This window comes from Anser anser, assembly GCF_964211835.1.
Source record: "Anser anser genome assembly, chromosome: 2".
In the NCBI taxonomy this organism is placed as follows: Eukaryota; Metazoa; Chordata; class Aves; order Anseriformes; family Anatidae; genus Anser; species Anser anser.
The window spans coordinates 54,163,542-54,191,265 of record NC_139721.1 but is presented as its reverse complement, the minus strand read 5'-3'; the positions used below and the strand labels follow the sequence as shown (position 1 = coordinate 54,191,265).

General features: G+C 42.1%; 2 protein-coding genes and 1 long non-coding RNA gene across 9 annotated transcripts in view; 1 reads left to right on the top strand and 2 right to left on the bottom strand.

Moving 5' to 3' along the window:
* The window catches only part of ANKRD12 (ankyrin repeat domain 12), a 64,390-nt gene extending 54,697 nt beyond the window's left edge, over positions 1 to 9,693 (bottom strand). For 4 of the 5 annotated variants that reach the window (XM_083826626.1, XM_083826625.1, XM_083826623.1 and 1 more), the window contains exon 1: positions 9,508 to 9,693. The gene's annotated coding sequence lies outside the window, so the exon portion shown is untranslated. Of the gene's footprint in view, positions 1 to 1,525; positions 9,223 to 9,507 lie in introns of those variants that run through there. The other variant, XM_083826624.1, reaches the window with a different exon arrangement.
* A 67-nt stretch (positions 9,694 to 9,760) lies between these two features.
* On the top strand, positions 9,761 to 18,097 carry LOC310895371. Of its 2 annotated transcripts, XR_014580637.1 has the most exons (4): positions 9,761 to 10,069; positions 10,805 to 10,915; positions 11,019 to 11,375; positions 15,972 to 18,097. It is a non-coding gene; the product is annotated as an uncharacterized lncRNA (long non-coding RNA). The 2 variants fall into 2 exon arrangements; XR_014580638.1 differs by having other exon boundaries at positions 9,761 to 10,915.
* Positions 14,089 to 27,195, bottom strand: NDUFV2 (NADH:ubiquinone oxidoreductase core subunit V2). 2 transcript variants are annotated; one of them, XM_083826654.1, is made up of 8 exons: positions 27,038 to 27,195; positions 25,183 to 25,248; positions 21,688 to 21,750; positions 21,476 to 21,592; positions 19,663 to 19,831; positions 18,104 to 18,213; positions 15,136 to 15,212; positions 14,089 to 14,256 (listed from the first exon to the last, which is right to left on the bottom strand). In XM_083826654.1, the coding sequence occupies exons 1-8, from the start codon at positions 27,077 to 27,079 to the stop codon at positions 14,163 to 14,165; spliced, it is 738 nt and encodes a 245-aa protein (XP_083682780.1). In that variant the 5' UTR covers positions 27,080 to 27,195; the 3' UTR covers positions 14,089 to 14,162. The 2 variants fall into 2 exon arrangements, with proteins under 2 accessions (XP_083682780.1, XP_083682781.1); XM_083826655.1 differs by lacking the exon at positions 14,089 to 14,256 and adding an exon at positions 14,312 to 14,630 and having other exon boundaries at positions 27,038 to 27,193.
* Positions 27,196 to 27,724: the final 529 nt, after the last annotated feature.

Below are 27,724 nucleotides of genomic sequence, written 5' to 3'. Positions count from 1 at the left end.
AGGAAAAAATTGGTAACAGAAACCTTGGCAAATACAAGCCTTCCTGTTATTGACCAACTGTACGTACCTATAATTCATGCAACAGGGTTATAAGTAGCACATTGTGAAAAAAAAAAAAAGAAAACTTTGGCCCCAAATTTAATTTACAAAATCTTATTCACTGATTTGAAATACCAGAGCAGCATGCCTTTGAGATTTGTTGCATGGATTGACTTGAATTTTAAAGGTACTTTGGATAGATCACCCTCCGTATGCTCACATGCAGCCAATAACGGCTGCATATGAGCAAGAGACTGCTCCTCTGTCATATTACATCTCATCGTTAGAAATACGCCTATGACTCCTTTGGTTTGGACAGCTGTAATGTTTTCTTATGACTACACTTATAATAAACACCGACCGAAAAAGAACTGAAACTCATAGCACAGTAGTGCTGGACATGTCTCGCCTCACACCAACTACAACTCCACAACCTCCCTGTCAGAACGAAACCAACACACTGGCACTGATTTGCTTCTGAAAGTAAAAACAACACAAAAAAAGCAAAACAGTTTTACAACTCTGATTTTATTTATACTTACTTCTTCGGACTTGAGCAATATTTTCACTTGCTAATCACTCCCTTTAAACTTAGCCACTACTTCAGCCCCGAGTGCCTCTGCTGAAGTGTTTCAAGTTACACTCGATACAAAGAGTGGACTTCAACCCCCTGCAATCACTCTTACTCCTGGTAATCACAGGCAAACTGCCGTAGCCCTTGAAGAAACTCACTTCTTTTGCTGTACGCAAGTTTTTGACAACCTGATGAAGTTCTGAAGAACCACTGACCAGAAACACATAGAAAGGGGCTCCACTCGCTTCCACAGAAAGACAAACCATTTGTCACTCATACCATGAGTATTCCTTATTTCAGCTTGCCTTCCCTTCCCCCTTCTTAGGGAGAAGGAACCAACTTTTTTTTTTTTTTTAAACAAACAAACAAAACCTTTAACAAAAGGGCAACTTATCTTGGACAACACCACAGAACCTACTAGCCATAAATTAAAGTTTGAACTAAGAAGGTTTAGTCTCCCCTGCCTTCATAGACATTATTTTTGTAATACTGATGGAAGATGAGAATGCTTTGCTTCCTTCATTTTGCATATGGCGACTTAAGTTCAGAGAAAAATTAAAAGTCAGGAGTTTTACTAATCTGTCGTACCAGTAATACATCAAGGACTTGACTTTTCAGAGTATTTCATGTTACTTAGCACTTTGTACTTGGTTAGACCATAGCTACTGTAGTGACTAGTTTCAGCTTCTGTCAACAGCTCCTCTACCCCACCACTGCTAGAAGAAAAAGGTAAAACAGTCTCAAAGCAAATAGCCACAAGTGAGGAAAACACACATCAAATACTCCTCAAAAGCCTGTATCTTAAAGTATTTCCACAACAGATGAAAAAACATTAGTTTTCAGAAGCAATACTCAAATTTCTTCAACATGGGATCCTCCCCTAGCAACCTCTTCCGAAAGAGGAGAACTTACTCCAGCCTCTGCAACAGCACTCCTCTTGGAGCAGTATCCTTGACCCCACAACTGTCATTTACCCCAGGGAGATCATCATCCTCCTCATTATTCAGCGTGGAGTCTCCATCAAAGAAGAGTCAGATCTTGATCCCATTCTTCCACCAGCAGAAGAGCAATCAATGCTACCCCAGTATATGGCAGACAGAGTTTCTGACACAGCATAACGTGAAGTGACACTGAAGTACACAAAAAGAGGATATGCAAATATGGACAAGAAGCACTCGTTTCACTTTTGTAAAACACTCCCATTTCCTTCCTTTACTCTCTTCAAAAATTCTAAGCCTCAAAAAGGTTCCGAGATCCTCCCGCTGCAAATGTCACCCTGCACATCATTTTAGTTATGAAAAAACTAAAAGCTATTTGTTGATATCAGATGTCCAAACTCACATGGAATTAATTACTGTTTAGACCTTGCCAAAGCACTGAAAATCAGAAAAACTAACATTTTGACAAAACGTCCTTGTAGGTGCTATGCCAAACAATCTAGTCTCGCTCAGCATACAAGAGCCAAAAATTATAAACAGACCGCGACAGAGGAAAAGAGATCTATAAATGACCTTTTTTTTTTTTTTTTTTTTTGCATAGATCAGTGAATATGGAAGAAAAAGAAAATTAATGTGTTAAGCTCTGGTTGATTCACCTCTGCTTTAAAATCTCACAGTAGAATACAAAATACTGAAGCTCAAGTATCCCAAAAGGTGTCCTTTTTAAAGAACTGGACACTCAACAACTCTTCTTCACTATCTACTGAAAGAAACATACAGCATCAAGGAAATGTCTGTACCATAGGTACTCTGATTTATACCTATAGTTCTACAGATATTTACATTCAGAAGGCAAGTCCTACCAAGTCAACATTAGGTTACAGCACTATCCATTACTTCAGAGAACACTTTGAAGGGATATGTGTTGCTTAATAGTGAAGCACATGGACTGGAGATATATACACACACACGCACACACATATATATCTATATATATACACACACACACTACAAATCAACCTGCAAAAGTGTAATCTTAAGAAATACGATTTTTAGAACAGAAGTGGAAAAAGACTAGTTTCAAAACGGTATACCAGATTGTTCAAGAATGGCAGAATCAATATCAACAAGCCAGTACTATCTTGCTACTTAAAATAAATAAATAGGTTCTATCACCACTGTCTCTTTATTCTCTCAATTTACTTTTAATATCCAAGCAAAATGCTGTATTCAAAGCATTTAAATTAATATTTTCTGACAAAATTGATTTTAAATGAGGCAGGTTAAAATGCTAAGGCTGAAACTGTGGAACCTGCGTAACATAGATCAGGTGGCATTTACATCACAGAATAGCATGGAGTGATTCAGAAGCAGAATATCCTGCCTGATCCTGAAGGATCTCTGTTGAAGCTTCCTTTTATGCATATTGGTAGGCACACATCCTCCCCCTAACTGGGAGGGACAAGATGTAAGAAGCAGCACTTAAAAAGAACAGGGCTAGCTCCTGGCATTAATGACAGGACGGAAACAAACCCAGAAAAGCATCCCCTCTCCCTAGAACAGCAGTAAGCCTGCCCTCTGGAAGCCACCGCTGCCGACCCCCCTTTCGGCTGGGCTGGAGCGGCTCCCACAGAGCAGGGACAAGGGACACCACTCCTGCTGCACCACAGACACCATCGCCACGGCATTCCCCGCGTTCCTCCGCACGGGCCAGTGAGGAACTGCAGCCGGCTGCCAGAGCTCACGGGGAACCTGGAGGATGTTTGTCAGCATGGCCTTCTTCTCCAACGCGCTTCCCTGCTCCCAGACTAACCCTTTTCACGGAAGAAATGAGGATCACTGTTTCTACGCACGGCTGGCTGCTCTGCAAGGAAGCGCCGGCAAGAAACAAAGCAGGTAACGACGAGAGTACAAATACAACTGGTTGAAGAAATACTTGTTTTGCTTGAAAGGAATTCTGCCGGACCAGAAATACCCTAAACTCCTTTTCAGACGTTATCAACAGTCAGATGATTATATCTGAAGAAATACTCTTATCAGTACGTATGCTCTAGTTACTTTTCCTATTTCTTCCTCTGCAGTAGAAAATAAGGTCGTTTCACTTTCAGTTTCCCACTCACAGGCTTAAACCCGAGTTGTAGGCACTGGAAGGGACTTTCTTCAGTTTAGTTCCAATACAAACAACATAGAATAAATAGATGTATCTGTCTTCCCTTAAAAAAAATATAAAGTGGAGACTGCATCTTTAATAAGTGAGATGAATTGCAAATAAATCTTATTTATGCAAGCAATCAGTCAATTTTTTTTTTAAAAACGACTTCAACAATCTGTATAGCAGAACTGGGAACACACCACAGCTTTACAAGACTACCACACACAGGTAGTGCAAGAAGAATGCATCCTCTGACTCTTAAAAATTAAGTCAGTCAGGAAAAATACATTACCTACAATAGCTGAAAAAAAATAAATAATAATTCTACCCCACATTTGAAAGAAAAAACGCTTGACAGTTTTTGAATTTACCCAGCTTTCAGCAAGGAATCCCATCAGGCTAACAAGCCTTAGCAATATTTTTTTCATGTTATTAGGCTGAATTCCAGGTTCAGCTGGTCATGGCTCCGAGCAATCTGCTCCAGCCAGCCCGGCTCCGAGCAGGGGGATGGACTAGATGACCTCCAGAAGTGCCTTCCAACCGCAGCCAGGCTATGGCTCTGTTCCATGAATTAGAAATGCAGATGTTCTTTAACTCACAGGCAGCACGTCCACCGGCTCTTCTCTCCTCCTGCTGATACATTCAGCATACAAAAAGGTTTCAAGTCTTTCACATTCTCCAGCAACTTACGCCCGTGCAGTCAGGACAGCATTTATTCCAGGAAAGAACACAGGTGGCTAGAAAAACCTGCATAGCTTGTGAGTACTGATGTCAGAGTCAAGTTAAATCACATCATTAAGACAGCTGTGCAGAATACACGCTGGGAAGCATCCTATTCTTGCTGAGGCCCATACCTTGCTGTCAAAATAAACATCTGCATGGAAAAAAAAATTCATCTCTTTACTCAGAATTAGACATACATAAGCTTCCAGAGTGCCAGAAGGGACCTCTCTTTATTCTAGTTAATCTAGAATAAAGACATACATAAAATATATGTACTCTATAAAGGAGATTCTTGATCCTATAAAGAAGAAGCCTGTTCTGGGAAAGAAGAGTGAGCCATGCTTGCCCAAGTACTCTGTCAGGAGCTGAAGGCACTTATTGCAAAATCCATGATTAGTCCTCCCTTTTAATCTGCAAGTCTGCAAAACTTGCATGTTCACAGGTGCTTCCTCTTGAGTCTTTTTTAGGATGAGCTACGGGTTCAAAGGAAGCACCTGCACAGATATTTAACATAATGATACTCCCTGTAAGCCAAATGGAGAAGTGGAGTTGTAAACTTCAGTTCTATCTGCTGCTTATTCCTTAAAGATGCAACAAAATAAATCCTTCTTAGCTAAGAAACACTATTCCATTGGTACAGGGTCTACCAAGGAAGAACTTGAAAGCCTTTCTATCAGTACTTCACCAAGCTTAAGAAAAGCAAGCCTACCACCAGTTCAGTTTCTACAGGACCCTACATACCCTTTAGAAACCTAGTACAGATCTGCAAGCCAAGAGGTTTAAAATCCGCTCTATGCGTTATCCCTAGAATCTCAGTAATTTCTGTTTAAACCTTCATCAGCTTCTCTGACACCTGCCAAGCCAGGAACAGGAAGACCCATGACTAACCAGCATCAGTCCCAGAAGGAACAACACCTGAAAACACACAAAGGCCTTTCATGGGCTGAAAGCAGGTGAAGTGCCCAAGCCTATTTATAGGCCTTCAACTTCAGCAGGATTCAGCATGGGTGAATGGTTTGCTTGAGTGCTACTGTTGGTTATAGAGACCTAGAACAGCAGATGCAGGAAGGAAAGCAAGCATCTGACTAGACTTATAGCTCCCCAGATGGATAACAGGAATTTTTGTCCTGGCTGCTTTGTGAAGATGCGCCAAGTATCCAACGGCCTTCATTGCCATCTCATGGCCATCACCACGTACCACAAACGTAACAGAACAAAGTAACATACCAGTCCCTTTATGGAAGTGATTTTTCTTTGGGAGAAGAGAGAGCAGTGGAACAGATGGAGTAGAACAGGGAATAGCAAGAATTACATTTGCATACAAGTATAACTATTCAGAGCCGTAAAACTACAGTAAGTACTGCGATTAGCACTCATTAATGTTTTAATAAGTCAGCTTGTTCTTTACTACCCAGCTCCTTCAATTTCCAGATATTTTCAAGATAAAGCTCTTTCTTTCTAAATTTTTTAAAATATGGTTGTCAAGACCACATTAGAAAAAGAACAGATTAGCATTAGCTCTCTCACGAGAGAACAGCAAGGAACGAACTTTCCCCTTCCTTTACCTGCAAACTAGCAGTAAGAACCCTGATTACCACATTGCCAAACAGCGTAGAGCATCACAGAAAGTTGATTTCTCTCAGTTAGCACTCTTTGTTGCATATGATCTTGAAGCAAACAAAAACAAGAGAAAGATGTTTCTGCAAACTGGGTAGGGAAGCTATCTGATCAGAGCTTGAATAGTTTGAAAAGTCAGACACCTATTAACTGGGATACAAAGGGCTCTGAAAGAGAAGAGAAACTATAGGAAATGTCTTAATGCAAGTAAGCACTTTTCTGCTGCTGTCAGGTGATGGAACTTTCTAAGATTTCTCTCACACCACCTCTCCTGGAACTGCAAAACATGACTTGGTTTCTGCTGCACTTAATACCTTCTGAAGCTCAGGGGGGGGTGAAAGAACTTTCTACCTCTTATTTTCCAGTCTCATGAACGCAAGACAGCACAAGAAGAAAGTGGTTCCAACATTCTCCATCTCCAGCAAGCTACTTGCAAGTGGAAAGCACATGATGGGGTCAGGGAAGAAAATATCTTAAGTCCTCCTCTTTGCCTGCAATTTCACTTTTTGCCTCTAATATAAATCATATCTGTGTCTCAAATACTGGCAACGTCATGAAACTGTGTGAAACCAGTCGCCTTGCAACCTTGTAGCTACCTAAAGCAGGCTGAGTAGCACCCATGAAACTGTGGAGAGTTTCTTCATTTGCTGCTTGCAAAAGATAAAAGCACTTGCAGCAGATAAAAGGACTTCAGCTTTGCCAGATCCTGGGAGATAACCCAAAATAAGCCAAGGCAAAGTCACACTGCCTCTCAAGGGCTCTTTAAGTGAAAGTGTAGGTTTTACAGAAGGTGGCAATAAAAGTCCTCAACTGTACAGATAAGCTACAAAGTCTGGCTCAGCAAGCTTACAGAGAAACTTTCCAAGACTTCTCTAGGTCCTGGAACAATAACGAACTGGTAAGGAAAAAAAGAGTACATTAGCAAGGCTCTGACTTCTGTTATTCTGTTAACAAAACTATTCAGCGTCATAACACAAAATGCAAGATAGAGTTTGTGCTACTATTTATTTCATACCATCTGTCACTGGAGCCTAATGATGCAGTTAAAAAATAAAGTCTGGAGACTAAATGACCAATCAACGTTTATGCTGCTCCATCTGCAATAGAACACGCAAAAGAAAAAAACGCCAAACACGAAGAGGTGGGCTGGGCATGAATAAGATCAAAAAAAAAAAAAGAAAAAGTCAAAACTAAGTTGTTCCGAATGTGCATGTTAGCATTGCGGTGGCGGGTTAATCATTACACATTTTGTGATCAATAGCTCGTTCCAATTTTACAGAGGATCAACTGCACCAGTCTTCCAGGCAATTTCACCAGACTAAGATTGGCCAAACACGGCGAGTCGGGTCAACAAACAAGATTTATTTTTATGTACCTGCATGCTCAATATGGAGGAAGAAGTTCTAGCTTGGCCATTCCTAGGTGCCAGTGCTTCAGCTATACCCCAGACTCTCCCACCTAGTTAGAGCTGCAACAGTTCCTGGGTTTTGTAGCAATTTAAACTGACTCCAGTGTCACAAATAAGCTGCTGCTGGATCCCATAACAATAATCACTATTTGATTTGAGTTTATACTTTTGATCCTAACAGAAATGGTAACACAGTAGTACGCCTCCCAGCTAATGTCAAATAAACTTCGATGCTTCATACAAGCAATCACTCTGCCTGCTTGCTCAAAGACCTTTTCCTCAAAGAAGTTGCCTATTGTGCAAGCCTGCTAGACGAAGCCATAAATGAACTTAGTTCGTTGCGTTGAGCCTGCGCTCTTACACAAGATCTGTCATAACTTTTGCTGTCTGTAGTATTCAGAGCTCACCAGTAATTGTGAATAGTTCTCTCCGTGGGAGAAGAACACACAAGGAGACGGCAGCGGAAAGGCAGAAACCCTCACATCTTTCAGATTCAGCTGTCATCTTTGCGAAACAACTACAGGCCCTCTGACCTCCACTGTCCGCTCTCCAGCCGGGCCCCGTGATTATTCGAGAAAAGCCAGGAAATTGGAAAAGGGACTCGCATGCTGGACAGAACACACTGACACCACCACAAGAACGCTGCCACGGTCCTCTGGGTGCTGAGGAAAACATTTGCATCCCTTGACTTTTTGGCTTCCAAGATACATAACAGGGAAGTCAAAGTACGTGGGGAAAAAAAAAGGAAAAGGACAGTGAATGGGTTTACCACTACCTTTCCAACGTAGTATTCTGCTGTAGCTCAAACCCTGCAATTTTATCTGAACAGACAGCTCCTCAAGGTTGCACAGAGACCTCCTGAATTCACACGGGGTGACATTCAGGTCCCCAGCCCATCAAGTCACAGGGCCAGCTGAGAATCTGAGCTTTTACCTAAAGAACGACGAAAAGCAAGCGACACCCGACATCTGCACAAGCCTGAAAGAAAATACCGGCAGGTGAAACACCCTGATGCCTCCCATCATTTTAAAGCTCTGTTACTCCGGGGACTCCTGCCCCCTGAACCAGGGCAGAGGATTACAGTGGGAGGGAGGGAAGCACAGGGTGCTTACCTCGTCCCAGCCGCACAGCACCTGGCAGCTCCCCACGTCCCTACCTCGGCGACAGGCGTGAGCAGGCTGCCATCAAGGTGCATACCGAAAATCGCTCACACGCCTGCCGCTTCGGCACTCGAGAAGCGTCTCCCCCCCCCCCCCCCAAAATCACACGTGTTGATAACAGGGAATTATTTTAATGGAAGTTAATGATTTCTTAGATGCGGTGATCTCAGCCTTCCCTACCGCTCCAGGATTAAACAGTTTTTTCCTGGAACATCAGTACGTTTGGCCCGCTCCACATCTGCCTGATAGCTTTGTGTTCCGACAAGCACCACAACTCGCCCTTCACGTTTTAGCCCGTGAACTGTCTGCGTGGTTGTTCAGAGGCGTAAAATACGGCTTCCCCGCCTCACCCCGCAACACACAAAGGTGCGGTGACAGCTTCCACATGCCAGCCGGCTGCTCGGGGGAAGGGATAAAATGGAACGAGGCGGAATGAAACAGGATGAGGCGAAGCAAAACGGGGTGAAATAAAACGGGATAACGCGGAACGAGGCGAAATAAAACGGGATAAAACGGAACGAGGTGAAGTAAGATGGGATACCACGTTACAAAACGGGACGAAACCCTCACGTTTCGCGTCAGCCCCCCGCCCTCCAGCCCGCAGCCCCCCGGTAACTCCCCCCCGACCCCCCCAGCCCGGTGCCCGTGCCCGCAGCCCCCCGGTGCCCGCCCCGCCGCCCTTCCTTTGTTGCCGAGCGCCACCTGCGCCGCCCGGCACCTGGCGGCCGCCCGGTGGGGTGCGGAGGGAAGGGAAGGGGAAGGGAAGGGAAGGGACGGCGAGGCCAGGCCGGCGAGCAGCCGCCGAGCCCCCCGCCTCCCCCGGGAGCCGCCGCCGCCGCCGTGCGGGCGGGCGGTGACAGCGGCGGCCATGGCTCCCCCCGCGGCCGGCTCCTTACCTCCCCGCCGCCTCCCCGCCGTCCGCCAACCGCTCGGGGCGCGGCTCAGCCGCCTCGCAGCCGTGCGCCCCCCCCGTCCGTCCGTCTGTCCGTCCGTCCCTCGGTCGGTCCGTCCCTCGGTCCGTCGGTCGGCGGGCTTTGAACGCCGCCCCGCCGCCCTGCCTCTGCCTCCCCCCCCCGGCTGCCGTTGCCGCACCGCCCCGCGCCGCTCCCCCCCCTCCCCCCCCCTCCCCTCCCCCCCCCTCCCCTCCCCTCCCCTCCCCAGCCGGGCTCCGCCGCGCTGCCATTGGCCGCGCCCCGCCGCCGCCGCCGCCGCCGCCGCCGCCGGGAGAGGAGGGAGGCGGGGAGGGGAAGGGGCGAGCAGCGCGCACGCTCCCTCCCGGCCCCGCTCGAACTTTCTGGAAGCGGCGGCGGCGGCGGCACGGGGCGGCAGGCTGCGGGATGACCCCCGGCTCCGCTCCCCCTCCCCCCCCCCCGGCCCGGTTCCCGGCGGGCGCGGCCCCCTCCTCCCGCCGCCCCCGCCCCCTCCCCGGGGGGGGGGGGTTCCGGCGGTGATGGCGCAGTGAGTTTTAACGGCCGGCGCTGCGCATGCGCGGCGGGACGCGGGCCGGCCCTGAGGGAAAGTGGGGGGGGGGGGGCGCTGAGGGCCAGGCTGAGGCCGGCGGCACACGGAGGGGCTGCGGAGCCAAGGCGGCGTCGGTCCTGTTAAACACAGGGCGCCCCTCAGCGCTCCCCGTTAAAAAGGGGCTGGCATCTGCTCATTAAAATACACAGCGTGGCTTTAACGGCGTGTGTGTGTGTGGTTCTGGGCTCGGGGGGCTTCGGGCGGCACCCCCAGGCTGCTCCTGCGGGTGGGCTGCGGGTCTGAGCCCTGAGGGGGCAGCTGAACAAAGCCCTGCATCCGATGGGGCTCCTACTGCCCTGCTTTCACCTGTTACTGCGAATAAAGCAACAATTCCTCAGCGTTTACCAAGTCGGAAATGTGAATTCTTCCCAATTAAAGGATATTGGGAAAATGAAACATCTGCTTCGGTTCAAACAGAAATATTCTGACAATTATGTGTTTTGGTGGATGACTTAATATACAAACCTTGCTTGAATAATGTCTGTGGCATTAGCAAGAAAAAAATGTTTCTATGTCTAAAAAAAGAATTGAAAGTGCTGTGGTGTTCCCCTTTATAGAAACAAAGGCATGTACTATTCCTCACGCCCACCATCTTTAATGGTCAGACATGCTGGAATAAATAAGGCAGATAAAAAATGGGTGCTAACCTCTTTTCTGTTCAATATGCTACAGATAATACCTTATTTTGATGAAGAGTAGCTCTTGAGTGGACAAGGTCCACCACAAGTAGAGATTGGCATCACACATCTTGAATATTCGCATGCTGCGCATCGTGTGGTTTAGGTAAATGCGTCTAATTTGCTTTCAAAAGTTTTTTTGCAGAAATCACGGTACAGATCATTTGTTCTGCAAAGCAACTGCTGTCATTCTCATTTGACTCAATCAGCATACCTTGCGTGCTGTCAGCTGCCCAGGAGCAGGTGCGCAGACACCAGTGACCGCATGATGAAGGGAGCCGCGTTCACGTCACCTTCCTTTATGTCCAGTCGATTCCGAGGTCATCTCTTGAGGTAGCGAGCAGGTTGAAGAGGAGGCAGGCTAGGGACCGCCTGCATGAGTAGGGAGAGAAGTATTTCCCAAGGCAGAGTATTTGTTCTTCTCACAGTGCTCAACAGGGCAGATGCTGATGATTCACCCTCTAACCATGACGGGCTGCAGGTGCAGTGCGGTGCTGTAATGCTGCGTTCCCATCCTTGTACATCAGCGCAAGCAGCATGCAGTTCCAGGATCTCTGTCTACATTGGTAGGTGTTCACAAACAGCAGCTGAGATAACAGGGAAACAATTTATATCTTCTGCAGCAGATGCTAAGATTTGATAATAACATCAGTAACTAAAGAAAATTCAGTTCCTTAAGCCTCTTGGGAGAACTCCAGTTCGGGCTCCTAAAAAGCAACACTTGACTGCTACCCCTACGTTAGCATCTTCCCCTTGTCTTCACTCTTCACGAGTCCCTCCGTTTTTACACAGCACGGCTGCAAAGTTCCCTTGTAGCTGTTTTGTGCTGACTTATGTAGTACTTGCCTTGATCTGCCTTTGCTAGTGAAGCATCTCGTGCCATCAGCTGTGTGAGCTACACTGGTCTTAGTGAGACAAGCATGCACGGCAGCTGGTTCAGCTCTGTCACTGCTGAACTTAATCTAGTAACTGAGTGACTGAAAATCTCAAACTGCAGGAAAAAAAAATCTAAAGATAGGGACTTCATTCCAAGAAGTTGCAAAATGTGACACTGGTGAAAGCATGCATGCAAGCCTCGGGAAGGCAGCCATCAGGTCGGTCAGTGGGCCCACTGCATGCACCGTACGGACAGAACTGAATGTCTGTGCTGCTTCCTTTTTGACAGAGCTGTTCCAGATAACGTTTTTCTAGCAGGTCCCAGAGGACATGGAAATCCTTTCCAACATCAAATGCATCATTGGGCATCTAGTGGAGTTTCCTATTACTCCTAACTTTATTCCATCTTTACCAAAGGAAAAAACCACCACCACTTGGACAATGTTGATGTCCCTAAGATGGACATCAAAACATTTTCTTGTAAGACAGAGCGAACTGGGGAGGGAGATTACTGGAACGAAGCAACCAAATGGCCCTGTCCACCTTTACGAATGGGAGGAGTCAGGCATTCCAGAGCTTTGTTTTTAGATACTTTTTTAAAGAAAAGTTCCAAACACCCTAGGTAGGAAACTAAGCAGGGCTAAAACTACCCTTCCCTTCAATCCAATTGTGCAGTCTACCAGTTTCACAGCTGCAAGCGAAAACATGAATAGTAATTGTTAGCACAGGATAGCTCCATACCACATAAAAACTTTGCAGTTCTCTTCAGTGTGTTCTTTAAAAACACTTGCCTGCTTTCACAGTAGGCCTACCATAAGGTAACCTTACTTGAACTGAAATACCGCTTTATTATCGTTGAGCAAGGAGTTTAGCTACAGACTGGTACATAAAAATTGTCTCTTTGCATCAAGCTTTTCCTTATTTTATGTTACTGTGGAAGTACTGGAAGGATGCCTGGCCTGCTACAGGAGTGGAACCATTACAAACACTCCAGTAATGTTTTAGAAGTGCATTCAGCAACTTAAAGAATCTTCAGCCCATGTACTGGTTTCTCAGATACAGCGTCCTGTATCAGTTGCATGCAAGATTTTTAATGCTTACTGAGTGAGCACTTACGACTTTTATTTGTATTTATCAAATTTACTTTTCCATTTGTATGCAATTTCAGTATTTCATAAGCTTAGTAATGTAGTGGGGATGTCAAGTCTTGCACACAAGTAATACACGCGTTACTACTGGTGTAACTACATCACAGCGCCTATGAAACAAAGGTAGGGCATGAACAGGCTACATGAGATTATGATTATGCAGGGAAAGCTGTAGACATAAAATTTAACTCAGGAAAGAGAGAACAGCTTAGGGAAGTACTGTTAATCAGAATGTCAAAACAAAACAAATTGAATAAAGAATGCAGTATAAATAATGCAAATAAACTCCATCTATCACGTCTGTAATAAGTATGTAGTTCCACAACATATTTTAGAAGACGACGACAATTCCCATGATTTTTATATGGTCCCAGTGACTGACACATTCTTTCCTAACATTTTAAAGCAACTTTGAATATTATTTGTAATATTTTTATATTATAAAAATGCATCTTCCAGATTTACAAGCACATGTGCCAACTGTCAATAAGCAGTCACTATTATTTTTTTTGTTAAAGGAGAAATACCTCAATTTCACACTTTTAGATTTTCTTAGAATTAGCTGATACACAGGATTAATATCGAAGAAGGGTCTGTGAATCATAGCTGGTTTCACATATTACGCTTAGCCATGTATTAAACTGTTCCAGTATACTCTAGCTCCCCTCCCCCCCCAACTGCATACTTTGGCTGTGTTAAATAAATTTGTAGAGGAAGTTAGAGGAAGTGGTTTCTTGTTGCTCATTCTTTTAGTAGAGTATTACTACTACTTGTTTTTTTCTGTAACATGGCAAAAAGACAGTTTTCACGCTCTTCCTGAATGATAATAGGAAGAGTCAGACACGAGAAGAATCACCAGATTTCTAAAGAACATGAGGGCCTTTCCTGCTTTTGGTTTGTTTTGTTTAAATTGCAGTTAAAAGTAACGTGCAGTAAAGTTTTGAGAATCTGCTTTCGCTTTGTTCCTTGGGCATTTGCCAAATTTGAAATTTAGTTAGTTTTGTTGCCTCTTTAAAGAACCTGTAGTCAGAAATAGCTAAAAGAATTTTCAGTGATAGATTAAAATTGCATCTGTTTATCTACCAATGATCATAAATAGACTCAGACACTTTACAGTCTACAGAATCACTTTTGTCCACTTTTTTTATAATCTGAATCATGATTAGGCTTTACTGTAGTTTAGACGACAGTAAGCAAGCTAAACACTCTAATTCCTATTGCTTTCCTTCATTTTAAAGTACTAAAACGTAAATCGTTTTACTGAGATTAAAGTTACTTTATTATTTTCAGACAGTTTAGCATATATTACAAAGATCTTTAGAGGCATCCTTAGAGGTCAGCTCGAACTCCAAAACCCGGTCCTTTCGGTGGTTCTGTCAGAGATGTAAGGCCACCAGCTGGCTCACAAGAAAAACGTCCACTCCTGAAAAACGACAGCAGATTTATTTGTTGCTGGTACTGTTATAACCGATGTCTAATCACTGGATAGAAGACCTTAACAAAACTGCCTCAAGGCTGAAGCCGCTTTTTTCATTCATTTATTCATCCTTCAGAAATGTGGGATGCTACCCTTTAATTAAAAGGCTTTCAAATTCAAGTAACAACAAACAGCTTCGTAACTCAAATGCAAGATATAACCGCTAGGGTTTTTTATTCATTTATTTGAAGGTAGAACAAACAAAAGTGATGTTGATACCACCAATACTAAAGGAAATATTCCAACTGCATCAGTCATGTTTTTGTTAGAGATGTATCGCTGCACTCAGAAACTCTAGCTTTTAACATTGTTCTCTTATTCTGAAAAAAATAGGAATAGATAACATACTCTCGTCAAATGCTACTAATTAATTACACCATTCACACACCCATTGGTGTATTTGGACTAACAAAGAACAATGGGAAATAACAGGTGAGAAAAGTTCCGAAATAAATGTTTCACAAACTTCTGGTCTTTTTTTTTTTGACAGAAATCCCCCCAAAACAGGTACTTGTTGATTTACATGAAATCAACATGTAAAAAACAGGTGATATCATTCATCTGGTAGATACTGAGCCAAATGAGGATTATGTTTTCCCATTTCACAGTCCTGTAGTCAGTCATCAGGAAGATGAAATTTCTCTACTTGGTTCTTTCTGGCTTTGAATAAATAGAAAGGCACTGAATACATACCATGCTGTTCAGCAAATTAACACTGTTTAGCTGCATGTTGTGAACTCCTAGAGTTGTAACAGGAATTTAATTTCCTTTCTCGAAAGGAGAAGCCTTCGAGTAGTTGGACATTATCATGCAAATACAGCATACCTTGGGCCAGGTTTGGGAACTTTGCCAGCCTTTAGCTCATCAATTATATCTTCGATATCTTTGGGTGTCAAATCCTCCTAAAAAAAAAAGTCAGCAATTGTGCAAATTACAATCATCAGATGAGCTGCGGTCTAAACTGGGATCTTAGCACATGTAATTTTGATCCTGTGATTAACATACACATACCGTTTTAAAGAATACGGAAATTTAAAAAGCCTAATGTAATTTTATTACTAACATTTCTAATTTACATATAGTTGCAGAAATGATGTTAAAGCTAACAACGTTCACTCTGGTCATCAATCACGTGGGTTTGTGGCTTCAAATTCCTTAGTGCATTAGTGAGCTGAATCTTTACCTTCCCACTATATGTATGCTGTTGCACAGACTACAGAATAGTGTCAGCTGAGACAGAAAAGTGGGTACAGTACAGGAGAACAATTCTTAAAAAATAGTAAGTAAATCAGATTGTGATAGCATCACAAAATAGTTTTAAAATACGTTTTAGATGTTATTTAAAGGCTGGACTTATTCAATGAATGAATACTTTGGTCTGATGACATCCAAGAGAGCCATAATTCAGAAGTCTGAAAGTTCAAAAATAGCGTTAAGCTAGACCATACCTTCCAACTGACTGTTTTAATGTGGTTTTAAAAGCTTACAGAGTACCTAGGTGATTGAAATTCCAGATTTATAGGCAGGCCACTATCAAAAAAATGCATCAGCACAATGAAATGAAAAATACATGAATTCTGTATTATCTTGTTCCCTTTTCCTTACTATACCAAATGTTTTGCCTCTTGATACCATTCTTAAGTTTCCTCTCTCTTCCATAGGCTGCAGTATTTCCCTCAGGAAACTTTCAGAACTCATCAAGCAAGTTAAGACAGCAGTACTGTATATTTTAAGTTAATAGCTGCACTAACTTAAAACTAATTCATAGTTATGGGTTTTCCAAATATACTGTCATGCCTCTGATTCCAGTTCTATCCTGAAAAAAGAGAAGCCAAAAAAAAGGAAGTGACTGCATTGACATGAACTCGATTTTCAAAGCAGAATTCTCTTTTTTTTTTTTTCTTAAGAGTATTTCCATGTTTTCAGTCACAATCATGGCTATGGACAAAACTCAAGAATAACCAGAATGCGACAGTGGGTAACACCAACTTTTACAACTTCAGATACAACTTCTGACTCTCATACAGTACTAAGATGCTGTATTTACATAAAACATGAAACGCAGAAGACAAGGCACTAATCCCCTTGACAATTATGATTTTAAAAAGAAAAAAAAAAATCAGTCTTTAAGCTACAGCTAGTACATTTTTGATTATAGTACAAGAACAAATTCTAGCAAAGGAAAAGAGCCTAGCACTGGGTTCAAACAGGCACCCAGAACAAGGCGTGGCCATTGCTTCATTCCTCACAAATGCAGAGAAAGAAAGGAAAATTCTGGACGTGCTTTCCATCACTCTTCATCATAGATCAAACCTGGAGTACACAAGAATTAAGCCTTGAGCCAAGGACTCAGCATTCTTCAGCAAAATCAATCACTTCCAGCTAATGAGTATTAGGAAGAGACTTCCTAAATAAAGTTGCAGGATTTCAGTTATTTCTATTTTTAAGCCAGAAAGTCAAAAATTACTGGCTTGTAAAATTTTTTATATAGATAACAGATCGATATTGTGAAGAGGACTGAAACTTCCCTTGTGGCACTCCCAAAGAGAGATTCAGAGGAACTATGTAAATAAACTCTGTTCAGCCTTTCCATTAGCACTCACCAGAACCAAGTAGCCCCTAAATGGGAAAAAGGGCACACTGGGTGCAGAAACAATGTTCTCCTGCTTAAGAAAATGAAGTACCAAAAATCTGACAATCTGGCAAAAAAGTAGACCCCATGCCATCAGTTAGACGCGGATTAACATTCAGTATAATTAGGTACACTGGTAACACGTTAAATCTGTACTAAAATATATACTACCAATGAGCTTCATGCTTCAAGATACTAAAGAAAATAAAATAGCAACTGATAGCCCAAGTGACTATCAGTAGCAATTGGATGTTTTCAAGCATCATGGTTTATGAGCTTTAATCATCACTTAGTGTTTTGTAATCTTATCTCTCCACATCCCACTTAATGGCATTTTGGACTTCTGTTAAATTACCATTCTTGCAAACCCTTTAAAAATGTAACTGATTAAAAGTGTTTCTTTGGGGGGGGGAACACAACAGAAATAACATTTTACTCTATACCATCATGGTCTGATGCTTTTTGGACTTTCTCCACAGTGTCTATACAACCCATGCTGTACATTTTCTTCTTCTTTTCCATTATGTGCTACTAAATGACAAAACCAGGCTGTTTGTGCTTCCAGATTATAAACTGTCTGCATTACTTCAAATGTCAAAGCACACCTCTGAAACAAAGCCCAAAGCAGAACACCTACTGAATGCACTTATTTAGGGGAGGTGGTTTAGTGCTACTGTATGGAAAGGCAAAACCTGGTAATTAAAGCAAGCTGACTTTTAGCAGGTGATGCATCATCTTAACTTGCTCATTAAATGAGAAAAGAAGAAACTGGGAACTACTGTAACCGCAAAGAGGCGATGATGCAGAGTTTAAAAAAAAAACCCAAAGGAAAAACGCGTTCTTTCTCAATCCGAAAGCCACCTGTGAAACTGCTCATTCTACTGGATGGATATGCCAAAACACCACTTCCACGAGAAATCTCTATCCATGATCTCATCATCTCCATATGAACAACGAGAGCATTTACAATGTGTGTTCTTATAGAGACCAGGACATCGATACATTATCGCACAGATGAAGTGTTTCAGGAAGAGGCTGAGAAAGTAAAATATGTTCTAAGTTATCCCTGCCAACTGCGATTTGAATAACCGACCAAAAATTCAGAATCAGAAAGAATGAAGATACAGGTAGAAATCTAGTTTCTTAAAAAGTAATACTTACATAATAGTTGTCATTTATTTGTACCATCGGTGCATTTACACAAGCACCTAGACATTCCACTTCAATCAATGTGAAGAGTTTATCAGGTGTTGTTTCCCCAACTTTTATACCTAAAAAAAATAAAGAATATTAGGTTCAGCAATGGCTATGGATCAAGATTAATAAAGAATATTGTAATTACTCCATAATTTCCTCATTACTTGTATTTTGGCCATAAAAACATTTGTACAGTTAAATCCTCTTAAATGAGTCTAAGACTGTGAAGTTAGTCTTTGGATACATTTTGAAGACCTGATTTACACTTTCGATTTGCTGAAAAATAACCACAAAATGACAATTCTCAGAAAAACTCTACTTGAGAATATTTTTAGGAATCGGTATAACGTAATAGAAAAATCTGGAAAATACAGCTCTCCTACGTTGATATTAAATGCGTTAATAATCAGTATTAAGTACTGAATCCCCAAATTAACCAAGAGCCAAGTATTAACGGTGGTCCAAATTTGCAAACAGCTTCCAAGTTTCTACACAAGAGCTTATTTCCTGAACAACTCCATACACATGCTTAGCTTCCATGACGTGTTACTGCTCTAGTGATAAAACCAAAAAAGATACAGACCTCCCACAGAGGGCAGGTTAGCAAAAATAACATCTCAGAGTCTTAGCTTGCCAGAATATTCATTGGAAGGAAGAACGCCAAACTACAATTTTCCTCCATAGTTATTAGGGGCAAAAGCCAGTAAAAGTTGAAGTAAAGCCTGTGTCTCAGTATGATCTACACAAACACCCTTAATTACAGGAAACAGTTGCTTTTCTTTTGACTTCGCAAACTAAGTTTCAATTAAAATCAAGCCATCTTTGCAGCAACAAAACCAGGACAAGTTTAATCTAAAAATGCCTTTTCCGGACAATGGAACATGAGGGAAGCAAGATTATAAACAACTGGTCTGTAGCTCTTATCACAGTGGTTTTTCTGAAAGGTCAGCATAACGTGACTGCATGGAGTGGGAAAAGTTGGTTGTTGACCTTACCCTCTCTTCTCCTCATAACACAAGGAGAAAAGTAGAGAAACAGTACACAAAAGTGGTGAGTTCTCCTTACATCTCATATGATATAGAACTCTCAGCTGACTTTTCCCATGAGAAATTTATAAATCACCTTATTTAAATAGAAAAAGCCTCACTAATAATTTCATATAGTGTATACCTTTAAAATCTTATTTTACATATAAAAAAGTGGCATGACATTCAGAGTCCCCTCCTATATATGGAATAGCGCTTAATTCTCAATCCAAGAGTTGTATTAGAATAATTCATTTCCTGGCAAATTGCCTGTAAAATCACTTTAAGACCACTAAATGACACTCCTGACTTTTGTTCTACCGTACTGAAATATTTGGACTTGGTATCCCTTATTTTCAAAGTTCTACAGTGACCTCACTCTAAACGAGAAGTATTTCTGCACTGTCGCCATCACATAACGAATTTTACTTCCGTTAGAAAATAATCCATCATTAAACCAGGGAGAAAAAAAAAGTGTATTACAAATTTGTATCATACCAAGTTTCTTCTTAATGGCTTCTAAAATGCTATCAGAGTCTCGCAGCATGCAAGGCGTGGTAGTGCAGACCTGGATATGGTATTTCCCAACAGGCTTACGATTATACATGGTATAGAAGGTTGCTACTTCATACACTCTCATGGGAGGCATTTCTAAAACTTCAGCAACCTATAATAAGGGGAAAAGAAGATACTATATTGAATTCTCACAGGGTACCAGTAAAGACATTTCAGAAATCATCTCAATCAAGTCACCTGTCCTGTATCTGCAGTATGAGGCTTAGGTACTCCGGATAAATAGAAAGAAGGGGATGGATTTCAAAGTGTAACTATTGAAGTGCTAAGAAAAAACACCCGAGTTACTCTGACTGGAGTTGACCTTGTTTGAGCACAAACTCCACTAAGCCAAGAATTAGCACAGTGAGGAGCTGCAGTCAATCCTCCTCCAGCATCATACGCAAGCTAGTTTCAAGAAGTCAGCTGGGTTCCAGCTTTCATTATTAGCTCCAGCTCATACTATGCTTGCACTCTTGCTGCATGAATGAACAAACTTGTACGAATCCGCCCACGCTAACCCACTTCAGCCTTCTGGCAAAGGGAGCAATCCAGGCTGGTGCTACGCTCACCTCATTCGGTTACAGCAGGCTTTCTCGGGTCCTGTAACATACCAGGGCTGGCCCTAAAACCACCACTGCTACACCTGCAGATTGTGCATCGCTGTATTTATTAGCTGGGACGCCAATCTCCGTGCAGTCAGTTCTGGTGGAAGTATCCCTGACCTCACTAACCTGGAACCCTGACACACTGCTCAGAGGTTGAGAACTGACAGCTTCCAAAAGTGTGGCTGTTCTCTATTCCAGTACCTATAGCAGGCAAATAGCAAGCCACAGGAAATATTTGCTTGCTTAAAAACCTTAAGGTCATTTCAAACGTATCACTTTCAAAGCAAACAAACATAAGAAGACTTTTCCCATTCGGTGTTAACGGAGATTTGAGGCTTTGTCCTACATCGTAGGAAACAGCAAATAATGTCTGCCAGTGTTCCTAAGCATGCACTTTACTCATACTCAGTAACTTCTGTAATCCTCACAATCCTCTTTTAGTTTATCTTGATTGAACTTGAGACTCTTCACTTTAAAACTGATACGCCAGCTTGCAAGACAAAATGTGAGATTAATTTGTATGAATAGAAAAACTGAGGTGCAAATTTCTTGGTATTTGATTTCTGTCATGCAACCTATCACTTTGGAGCAGTGTAGCTGCTTGCTTATTTTGAAACATTTTAATAAGTAACTTGATAAGAAACCAGTCTTAAGGACACTTGCTATGAGGCGTTAGGAAATACTCATTATACCCACTACACCGCCACATGCCTTGTGGAAATCTTTACAGGCCCGGACATTAAGTACGATCCTGGCCATGTGCGTAGTGCCACTGATGTACAGGAGAAGAGAAAAACATCATCATCTTTTTTCTCTCCCCCAAATTAAGCAGCGAACAAAGTGTTTCAAGTTTACTCCTACTTCCAGGATGATTCTGGGAAGAGCCTGTCTAGCTAAGGCCCACGTTCGTCTTTGCTTTGTTCAGTCTGTAGTTGCTAGCAGTGAGTTAACATTACACAGAGGCAAGTTTCCTGCATTAGTTCCCCCCCCCCCCCTTTTTTTTTTAAATGTAGTCTCATAGTGAATACTCACAGTTCTGTGCCACATGTAAATTCCTGCATTAGTACGCTTTGGTAAAAATGCTAATATTGTACTATTAAGAGTTAGAGTTTTAAAAAATTATGCTTGCAAAATAATTTAGCACTAAATACCTTGTTCATAGCTGATATGGGCAACCATCCATGCTGTCTCTGAGCCAGATCTAGTATTGCCATGACAGCTGCAGACTTGTGTCCCTCTGGGTAATTGTTTATGATTGCTTCTATTCGCTTTTTAAAGGAAAAAGAGGAAAAAGAAATCAGTACTGAGCTAAAGACAAAGTCTGCATGTTTATGGTGTGGTTTTGGTTTTTTTGTCTGCATACCTTTTTGTTTTCAGGTGTGAACTCAAAGGGAGTATCTGGATTATTTTCGGGACTGTCTCTGTGCTTCAAGAAAAGTAAAAGAAATAATAGGGTTGTCAGGGGATTATTCATGACAGATTTACTGTTGTAAAATATTTTATTAGATAGTTACAGTTGAGTTACTTGAATAAAATTGATTTGATATATTCCAGATAAAAATTTCATAGTACTCAATCATGAATGACTAACCATCTCTGAGAAAGTAATAAAAATGTTGATAATTATTTCATCACTCTTAAAAAATGCCAACTTATTCCTGTTATTTCCTATTCAAGTAGTTATTTCTTCAAGAATTTGGTATTATTTACAAGATAGACATTTGTAACAGTTGATACAATTTGGCAATTATGGTCAAACTCATCACAAGCAGATGAAGAGTCCTCCAGTTAATACCTTAACAAACAACAAAAGACTAAAACAATAGCCCATTTTTTGTTTTGCCATGAGACCTTAACCGTAAAAACTTTAAAACTTATCAAGAAGCTTTCTATATAAATATTTGCACGTTCAAACATACATTATTAACCAATTTTTACATTTCATAAGTTTTAAAACATTTCACATACAATTCTGAATCAGCACAGAATAAGCAGAATTTCCAAATTCCTATTTCCAAAATAAGGTATTTTATCATAACATTTCTAACGTGGTCTTCTTGGAAAACATCACATTGAAATTAGTTCTAATTTTTATTTTCAGAAAATACAAATTTGGAAGTCTTGAAGAAAGTGATTTTTACTGTAATAAAATTTTAGATCTGATAAAAGCCCTTATTCCTTGGAAACGACTGCTGTGCAAAACTTTCAGTTATCTCAAAGTAGCTCATTATGACATACTCAGAGCTGAGTTTGAGTCCAAGCTTTTTGCTATTTTCAAACTGAGAACGTTTCAAATTAAATCGAAAGAGTGCAGAAAAATTCAAGCTATACTCAAGGCAGCTAAAAGTCATCCACAACCAATAATTAAAGCTTTTAAGGAAGCATATTTAGGAGGAAGAAACCTACTCCGCTGACTTTCACTTTAATCATCCTCTCAAACAACCTAGGATGATTTTACAGTTTCCACGCTACCTTTTAAGGCCAGGCTGGATGAGGCTTTGAGCACCCTGGTCTGGTGGGAGGTGTCCCTGCCCACGGCAGGGAGGTTGGAACCAGGTGATTTTTAAGGTCCCTTCCAACCCAAGCCATTCTGTGCCACCTTCTTACAAAGTAGTGAAGGATTTCATGAAAGATCTAACATGGCAAGTCACTAACGTTGTGAAAGACTGTTGTCAGTGCACAGCTTAAAATGTGTATGATTCACGGCTATTCCTGGGTTTTGAAATTTTAACGCAGAAATACCGAAAGGTCAAACACAACTCGTAATTACACCTGGTGTCCTAGTGAGAGATTCCCTTTGCTTTTCCCATCTATATGCTGGAACAGCCAGTACTACTACTACTGTCAGTTTGAGGGCAGGAATATCCCTTTCCCAGTTCCAAGCCTAAAAAAAACCTACGATCCATACCTACTTCTCCACCTCTACAATCAATACGTACTTCTCCACCTAGGATGACTTTCCCTGTAGTAACAGGAATTACAGAATGGTAACTGATTTGCTCTGAACACCCTGATCTTTTAGCAAGTATGAATGTGTTGTTTGTACTGTCTAGAACATAAAACAGCTTTCACGAACAGAGTTGCCTCTATTTTAGACTGACCCTTCCAAAGAAAGGATTTCACTCATCGTATGTATTGTTGGAGAGGGTTTTCTACCAAAATCAATGAAAGTTCTTAAAAAGAGGCTGTTGAAGGAAAAAAGAAGTGATTGGAAATACCCTGCAAGTTTTAATTTCTTTCCCTTACAGATCTGCTGTAGGTCATAGCTGCACTGATAATCCATGATTCATGGTAAGTATTTCCATAACTTAACTTTTCCTTCTCAAATCTGCATGACTATTTTATTTCAGGCTGCTATTTTGCCTTCCACTGTTACTTGCGCTACTTATGTTTGTACTTGATCTCAATTTCTTTTGCAAATAACTTTATTTTATTGCATTATTAAAACCCCTCTCTGCGTCTAGAACAGCTGTTATTTCCAGCATATCATCTCTAAAATATCCCTAAATACCCTACATGCAAGTATGAACAATAAAAACTTTATAAAAGAACAAATACTCCATTATCAAAACAAACAAAAAAACACCCCACAAACAATTTCCTGTGCTCTTCTAGCAAAAGTTCTGTTGGGAAATAAAAGGACTTAACGATGCTATTCAATAAAACAGCTAAAAATCACAAGAAGCTAACTAAAGCTCACAGCTTTTCTTTTCTAGCTCCCTTTTGCTATTTTCATTCTCCTCGCTGCAGCAAACCATTTAAACAGTAACATAATTCCTGCAAAACGCCTGGAGAATTTACAAAGCTATCTAGCTTCATCTACCTGACGCTGCCATCCATTAGCGTGTCAAAGACACCTTTTGCCTGTCTTCACCGATCTCAAACTACTCTTCAAGTTTCCCAACTCGTCAGCCTACACTCATGTTTCCTGTATTCCTTGAGTATCAGCTCTCACTCCATAAATCACCAGTGCCTGTTCAGGTTGCTGGAAAACTACACGAAGCATGTACTGTAATCCCATTAGCTTCATCCAACAAGAAAGCTGTGGAGACAGCTGCAGCTGCAAAAAGGCAAAAAAAAAAAAAAAAGCCCGTCCAAAAATGCTGAGCACCTGCTTCCAACAAAATGGTCAATTCTCTAGTAAAGTACTGATTTCCACCAAATGGTGGGAAAATGCCAAATTATTCAGCTGTTGGACTGAAGTCTAGATAAAGCACTGAGTGGAGCAGAATGGGACAGAAGACACGTCTCGGAAATGCGTCGGGTTCTCTTCACAGGTAGACAGACAGACAGCACATCTGCTTTAGGTGTTTAAATATTGAGTGCTTTTTTACTTATGCAATCACTATTGCCGTTTATAGGTATTACAATAATGCCTGACGGCCTCAATCATGAATTGCTACTCAACTTACTGTACGTCACGGCGCATGAACCAGAACTGCATTTTTCAACTGCTAGCAAACAGGGCTAGACCCGCAACCTATGGTTAATTCTGTGGCAAATTGAAGAAGCCAAGAAACTGGGCCCACAAAAAGTGTCACAAGCTTCAATTACAAGTTAAATTCACTACAGTAAGAAAAGGAAACAAGAACTGTTTTGTAATGAAATAAGTTTAAACAAAATCTCACCTGTAATCACACACAAATGCTAATACCACCGTTACAGGAGTTTTCATTACATAAAGAAATAAGTGATGCCAAAATAAAGCCTTTTGATACTTTTATTGCAACTCTAGTAAAAAAGTTTCCACTAAGCTTCTAAAGCAAAATCCTGCACAACAAAAACTTCAGGCAGATTTCAAAAATCACATGCCAAACTCTTGTTACACATCCCTTTTCCAGTAGGGTAAATTACTTACCACAAATAAGGCTCCTCCACTGGAATTGCATGCTGGTGTTCTATGCAAGTAGCGGATTTGTCTTATCTACAAACAAAATAGTCTATAATAATTATATATTAATAGTCTGTAATTTGTATAACTGCTTTCAGAATGAGCTTGATTTCTTTTCTAATTGTAAACCATTAATTCTTTTATCATCACTAAATATAAATCATGTCAAGAAAAATACAAGGAGCTCTAGCATACTATTAGGAAAGCGCAGCTACACTGTCCAAAATGGTCAAGGTATGTTAAGGGGAGTTAAAGGATTGAACTTCAGACTGGTAATGTCCTACCACAGCTTAAAAATGCCTTGAGTACAAACCCTTATCAAATATTTCACCAAGAATTCTTCAGTGTGTTACTTTTTATCATACGCGCTTCCCAAAGTTTGCCAAGGGTACCATTTCTACTGAGGTTCTTCTCATTTAGGTGTTCCTTCAGCTTTTAGCTAACTGAACAGCATGACAAAACAACAAGAAATGAAGCACCTGAAATACCAAGAGAACACAGATCTGCATGCAAGCTGTTTTCAGCTATTTTCTGTAGTCTCTCGCTAGATCAGTCATGCTAAAATAGATCTAGAATGCTAGATTCTGGCCAGTATTATTAAAGTCATCTTATGATATTACCTTGTCACAAGCAAACATTTTGTAACAAATTTCATCTTGTATCAATATTATTTTTATATTGAATTCTAGACCAATTTTGAGAGTTCTTAAAGTAGGAGAAAGGTTAAAAAAAACAGCCCTCTGTAGCTGTTTGTGTTACTGTATAAAATTTGTTGGATCTCAAGTGGGTCAGCATCAAACAAGCAAAAAATAGAGGCATGGGGTCAGAGCTGGGATCGAAACCTAGCTACCAGGCAACTACAGGCCCTGCTCTTCTGTAAAAGCAGCCTAAACAGCTCAGCCTCTTCCGCAGACCACGCAGTTTCACCTGCTGTTTGATAACTGCAGCCTCTCCCTGCCAGACAAAGCCCTGCCCAGACGCACTGGGTTTAGTGTGGCGTGTGAGGGATGTTACCTAGCAGTATTTCCTCCCTCCCTGCTTCTGGCTCACCTGAGAGCAGCAGCCAGGAAAGCAATGGGTTTTTCCTGCTGCTCCATATCAGAAGCCCAAATGACCTCTGGGACACAGGAATAACTCCTTGCCCTGCCTGCCACCTCCTGCAGGCCGCCCTCAGCTTTTTACCTCTATAAACTGACACGAAGCACCTCAAGCGAACAGCAACCGGCATGCCAGCCTCTCGGTGAATGTGACAACACGTAAAATTCAGGCAAAATACTCAAAATACAGGAAAAAGACTCAAAGTGCAAGCAGGGCACAGGAGTACAGCAGAAATCCTGCAGACAATGGCATAAACCCTACTAAATCCTAGGCAAGTTTAGCACACCTATGTATAGTTCTGACCGTGAAGGGACAGCCCTGTCAGCCTCGGGTGTCCAACTTTAAGGGTGCCCAACTTTAAGGGGCAGCCTGCTTGCAGCGGAAGCGCTCTGACCCTTTGCTTTAAGGACACCGCTCTGCTCTCCAGAGCCCGGCTCCAGGCCGAGGCAGGCTAACCTCCGGGCCTGGAGGATTTCAGTCAGCGCAATTGGCCTCGGCATCGAAAACCAGCGCCAGCAGCCTGCCCCCAGCCCTCACACGGGGCGGCACCCCACGACCCCACAACAAGCCGCCGGCCGCTACAAGGCGGCGGGGACGACCCCGTGAGGGGGCAATACCCTTCCCCGGGCAACCCCCGAGCCTCCCCGGACGGGCCAGGCCGCCCCACCGCTCCCCAAAAGCCCCGTGTGGCGCAGAGCCGCCCCCCAGCACGCCGCCCCCTTACCGAGCGTGCGGCCGCGGCCCGCAGGGGAGCGCAGAGGAACATGGCGGCGGCCGGCCCGGCGCCCCCTCCCCCCCGTCCCTCTCCTTGAGGCCTGCGCTCGCCCTCGGCGCTGCCTCAGCGGGACCGCCCCGCGCATGCGCGCGGCCGCGCGCCCCGCCTGAGGAGAGGGAGCCGGCCCTCACAGGCCTGAGGGGGGAGGGAAAAAAAAAAGGAGAAATAAAAGGAAAAATGGGGGTGTTGTCCGTCCAGGCTGTCTCTGCTGTAAATTGTGAATTCGTGGCTGCTTGGATGTGAAAAGTTTGTGTCAAATAAGCGAACCACAACATCTATATGAGAATGCTCTGTGAATTGCAACCTTTTGTGGCACGCAGCACTGTGAATAAAAAAAAATCCATTTGAAAACAAGTTTCAAGAAAAAAAATCCATTCAAAAACAAGCATAGGTAAAATAATAATAAAATAATAAATAAAACTGGAGATACGTGCAGGAACTGGTGACGTTTTTGGGTGTTATATTTTTTCCTCCTCATCTGTCTACCCAGCTTGGTTGATCAGGATATGTGATGTTAGGACTGTTTTGTATCTATGTTTTGACATCCCTTGCTCAGAAAAAATCACGACTAAACATTTCATTGTCTTCTCGGCCTTCGATAAACATTTTCGTTTCACGGTGTAATACAATACAAAT

Excerpts from the sequence above, each read along its gene's own strand:
- NDUFV2 (XM_083826654.1), bottom strand. The coding sequence starts at position 27,079 with ATGTTCCTCTGCGCTCCCCTGCGGGCCGCGGCCGCACGCTCG. Across the intron at positions 21,751-25,182 it reads GTGGAGGAGCCTTATTTGTG|CACAGAGACAGTCCCGAAAA; the intron begins GTAAGTAATTTA and ends CTTTTCTTGAAG. Across the intron at positions 18,214-19,662 it reads AGCCATTAAGAAGAAACTTG|GTATAAAAGTTGGGGAAACA; the intron begins GTATGATACAAA and ends TATTTTTTTTAG.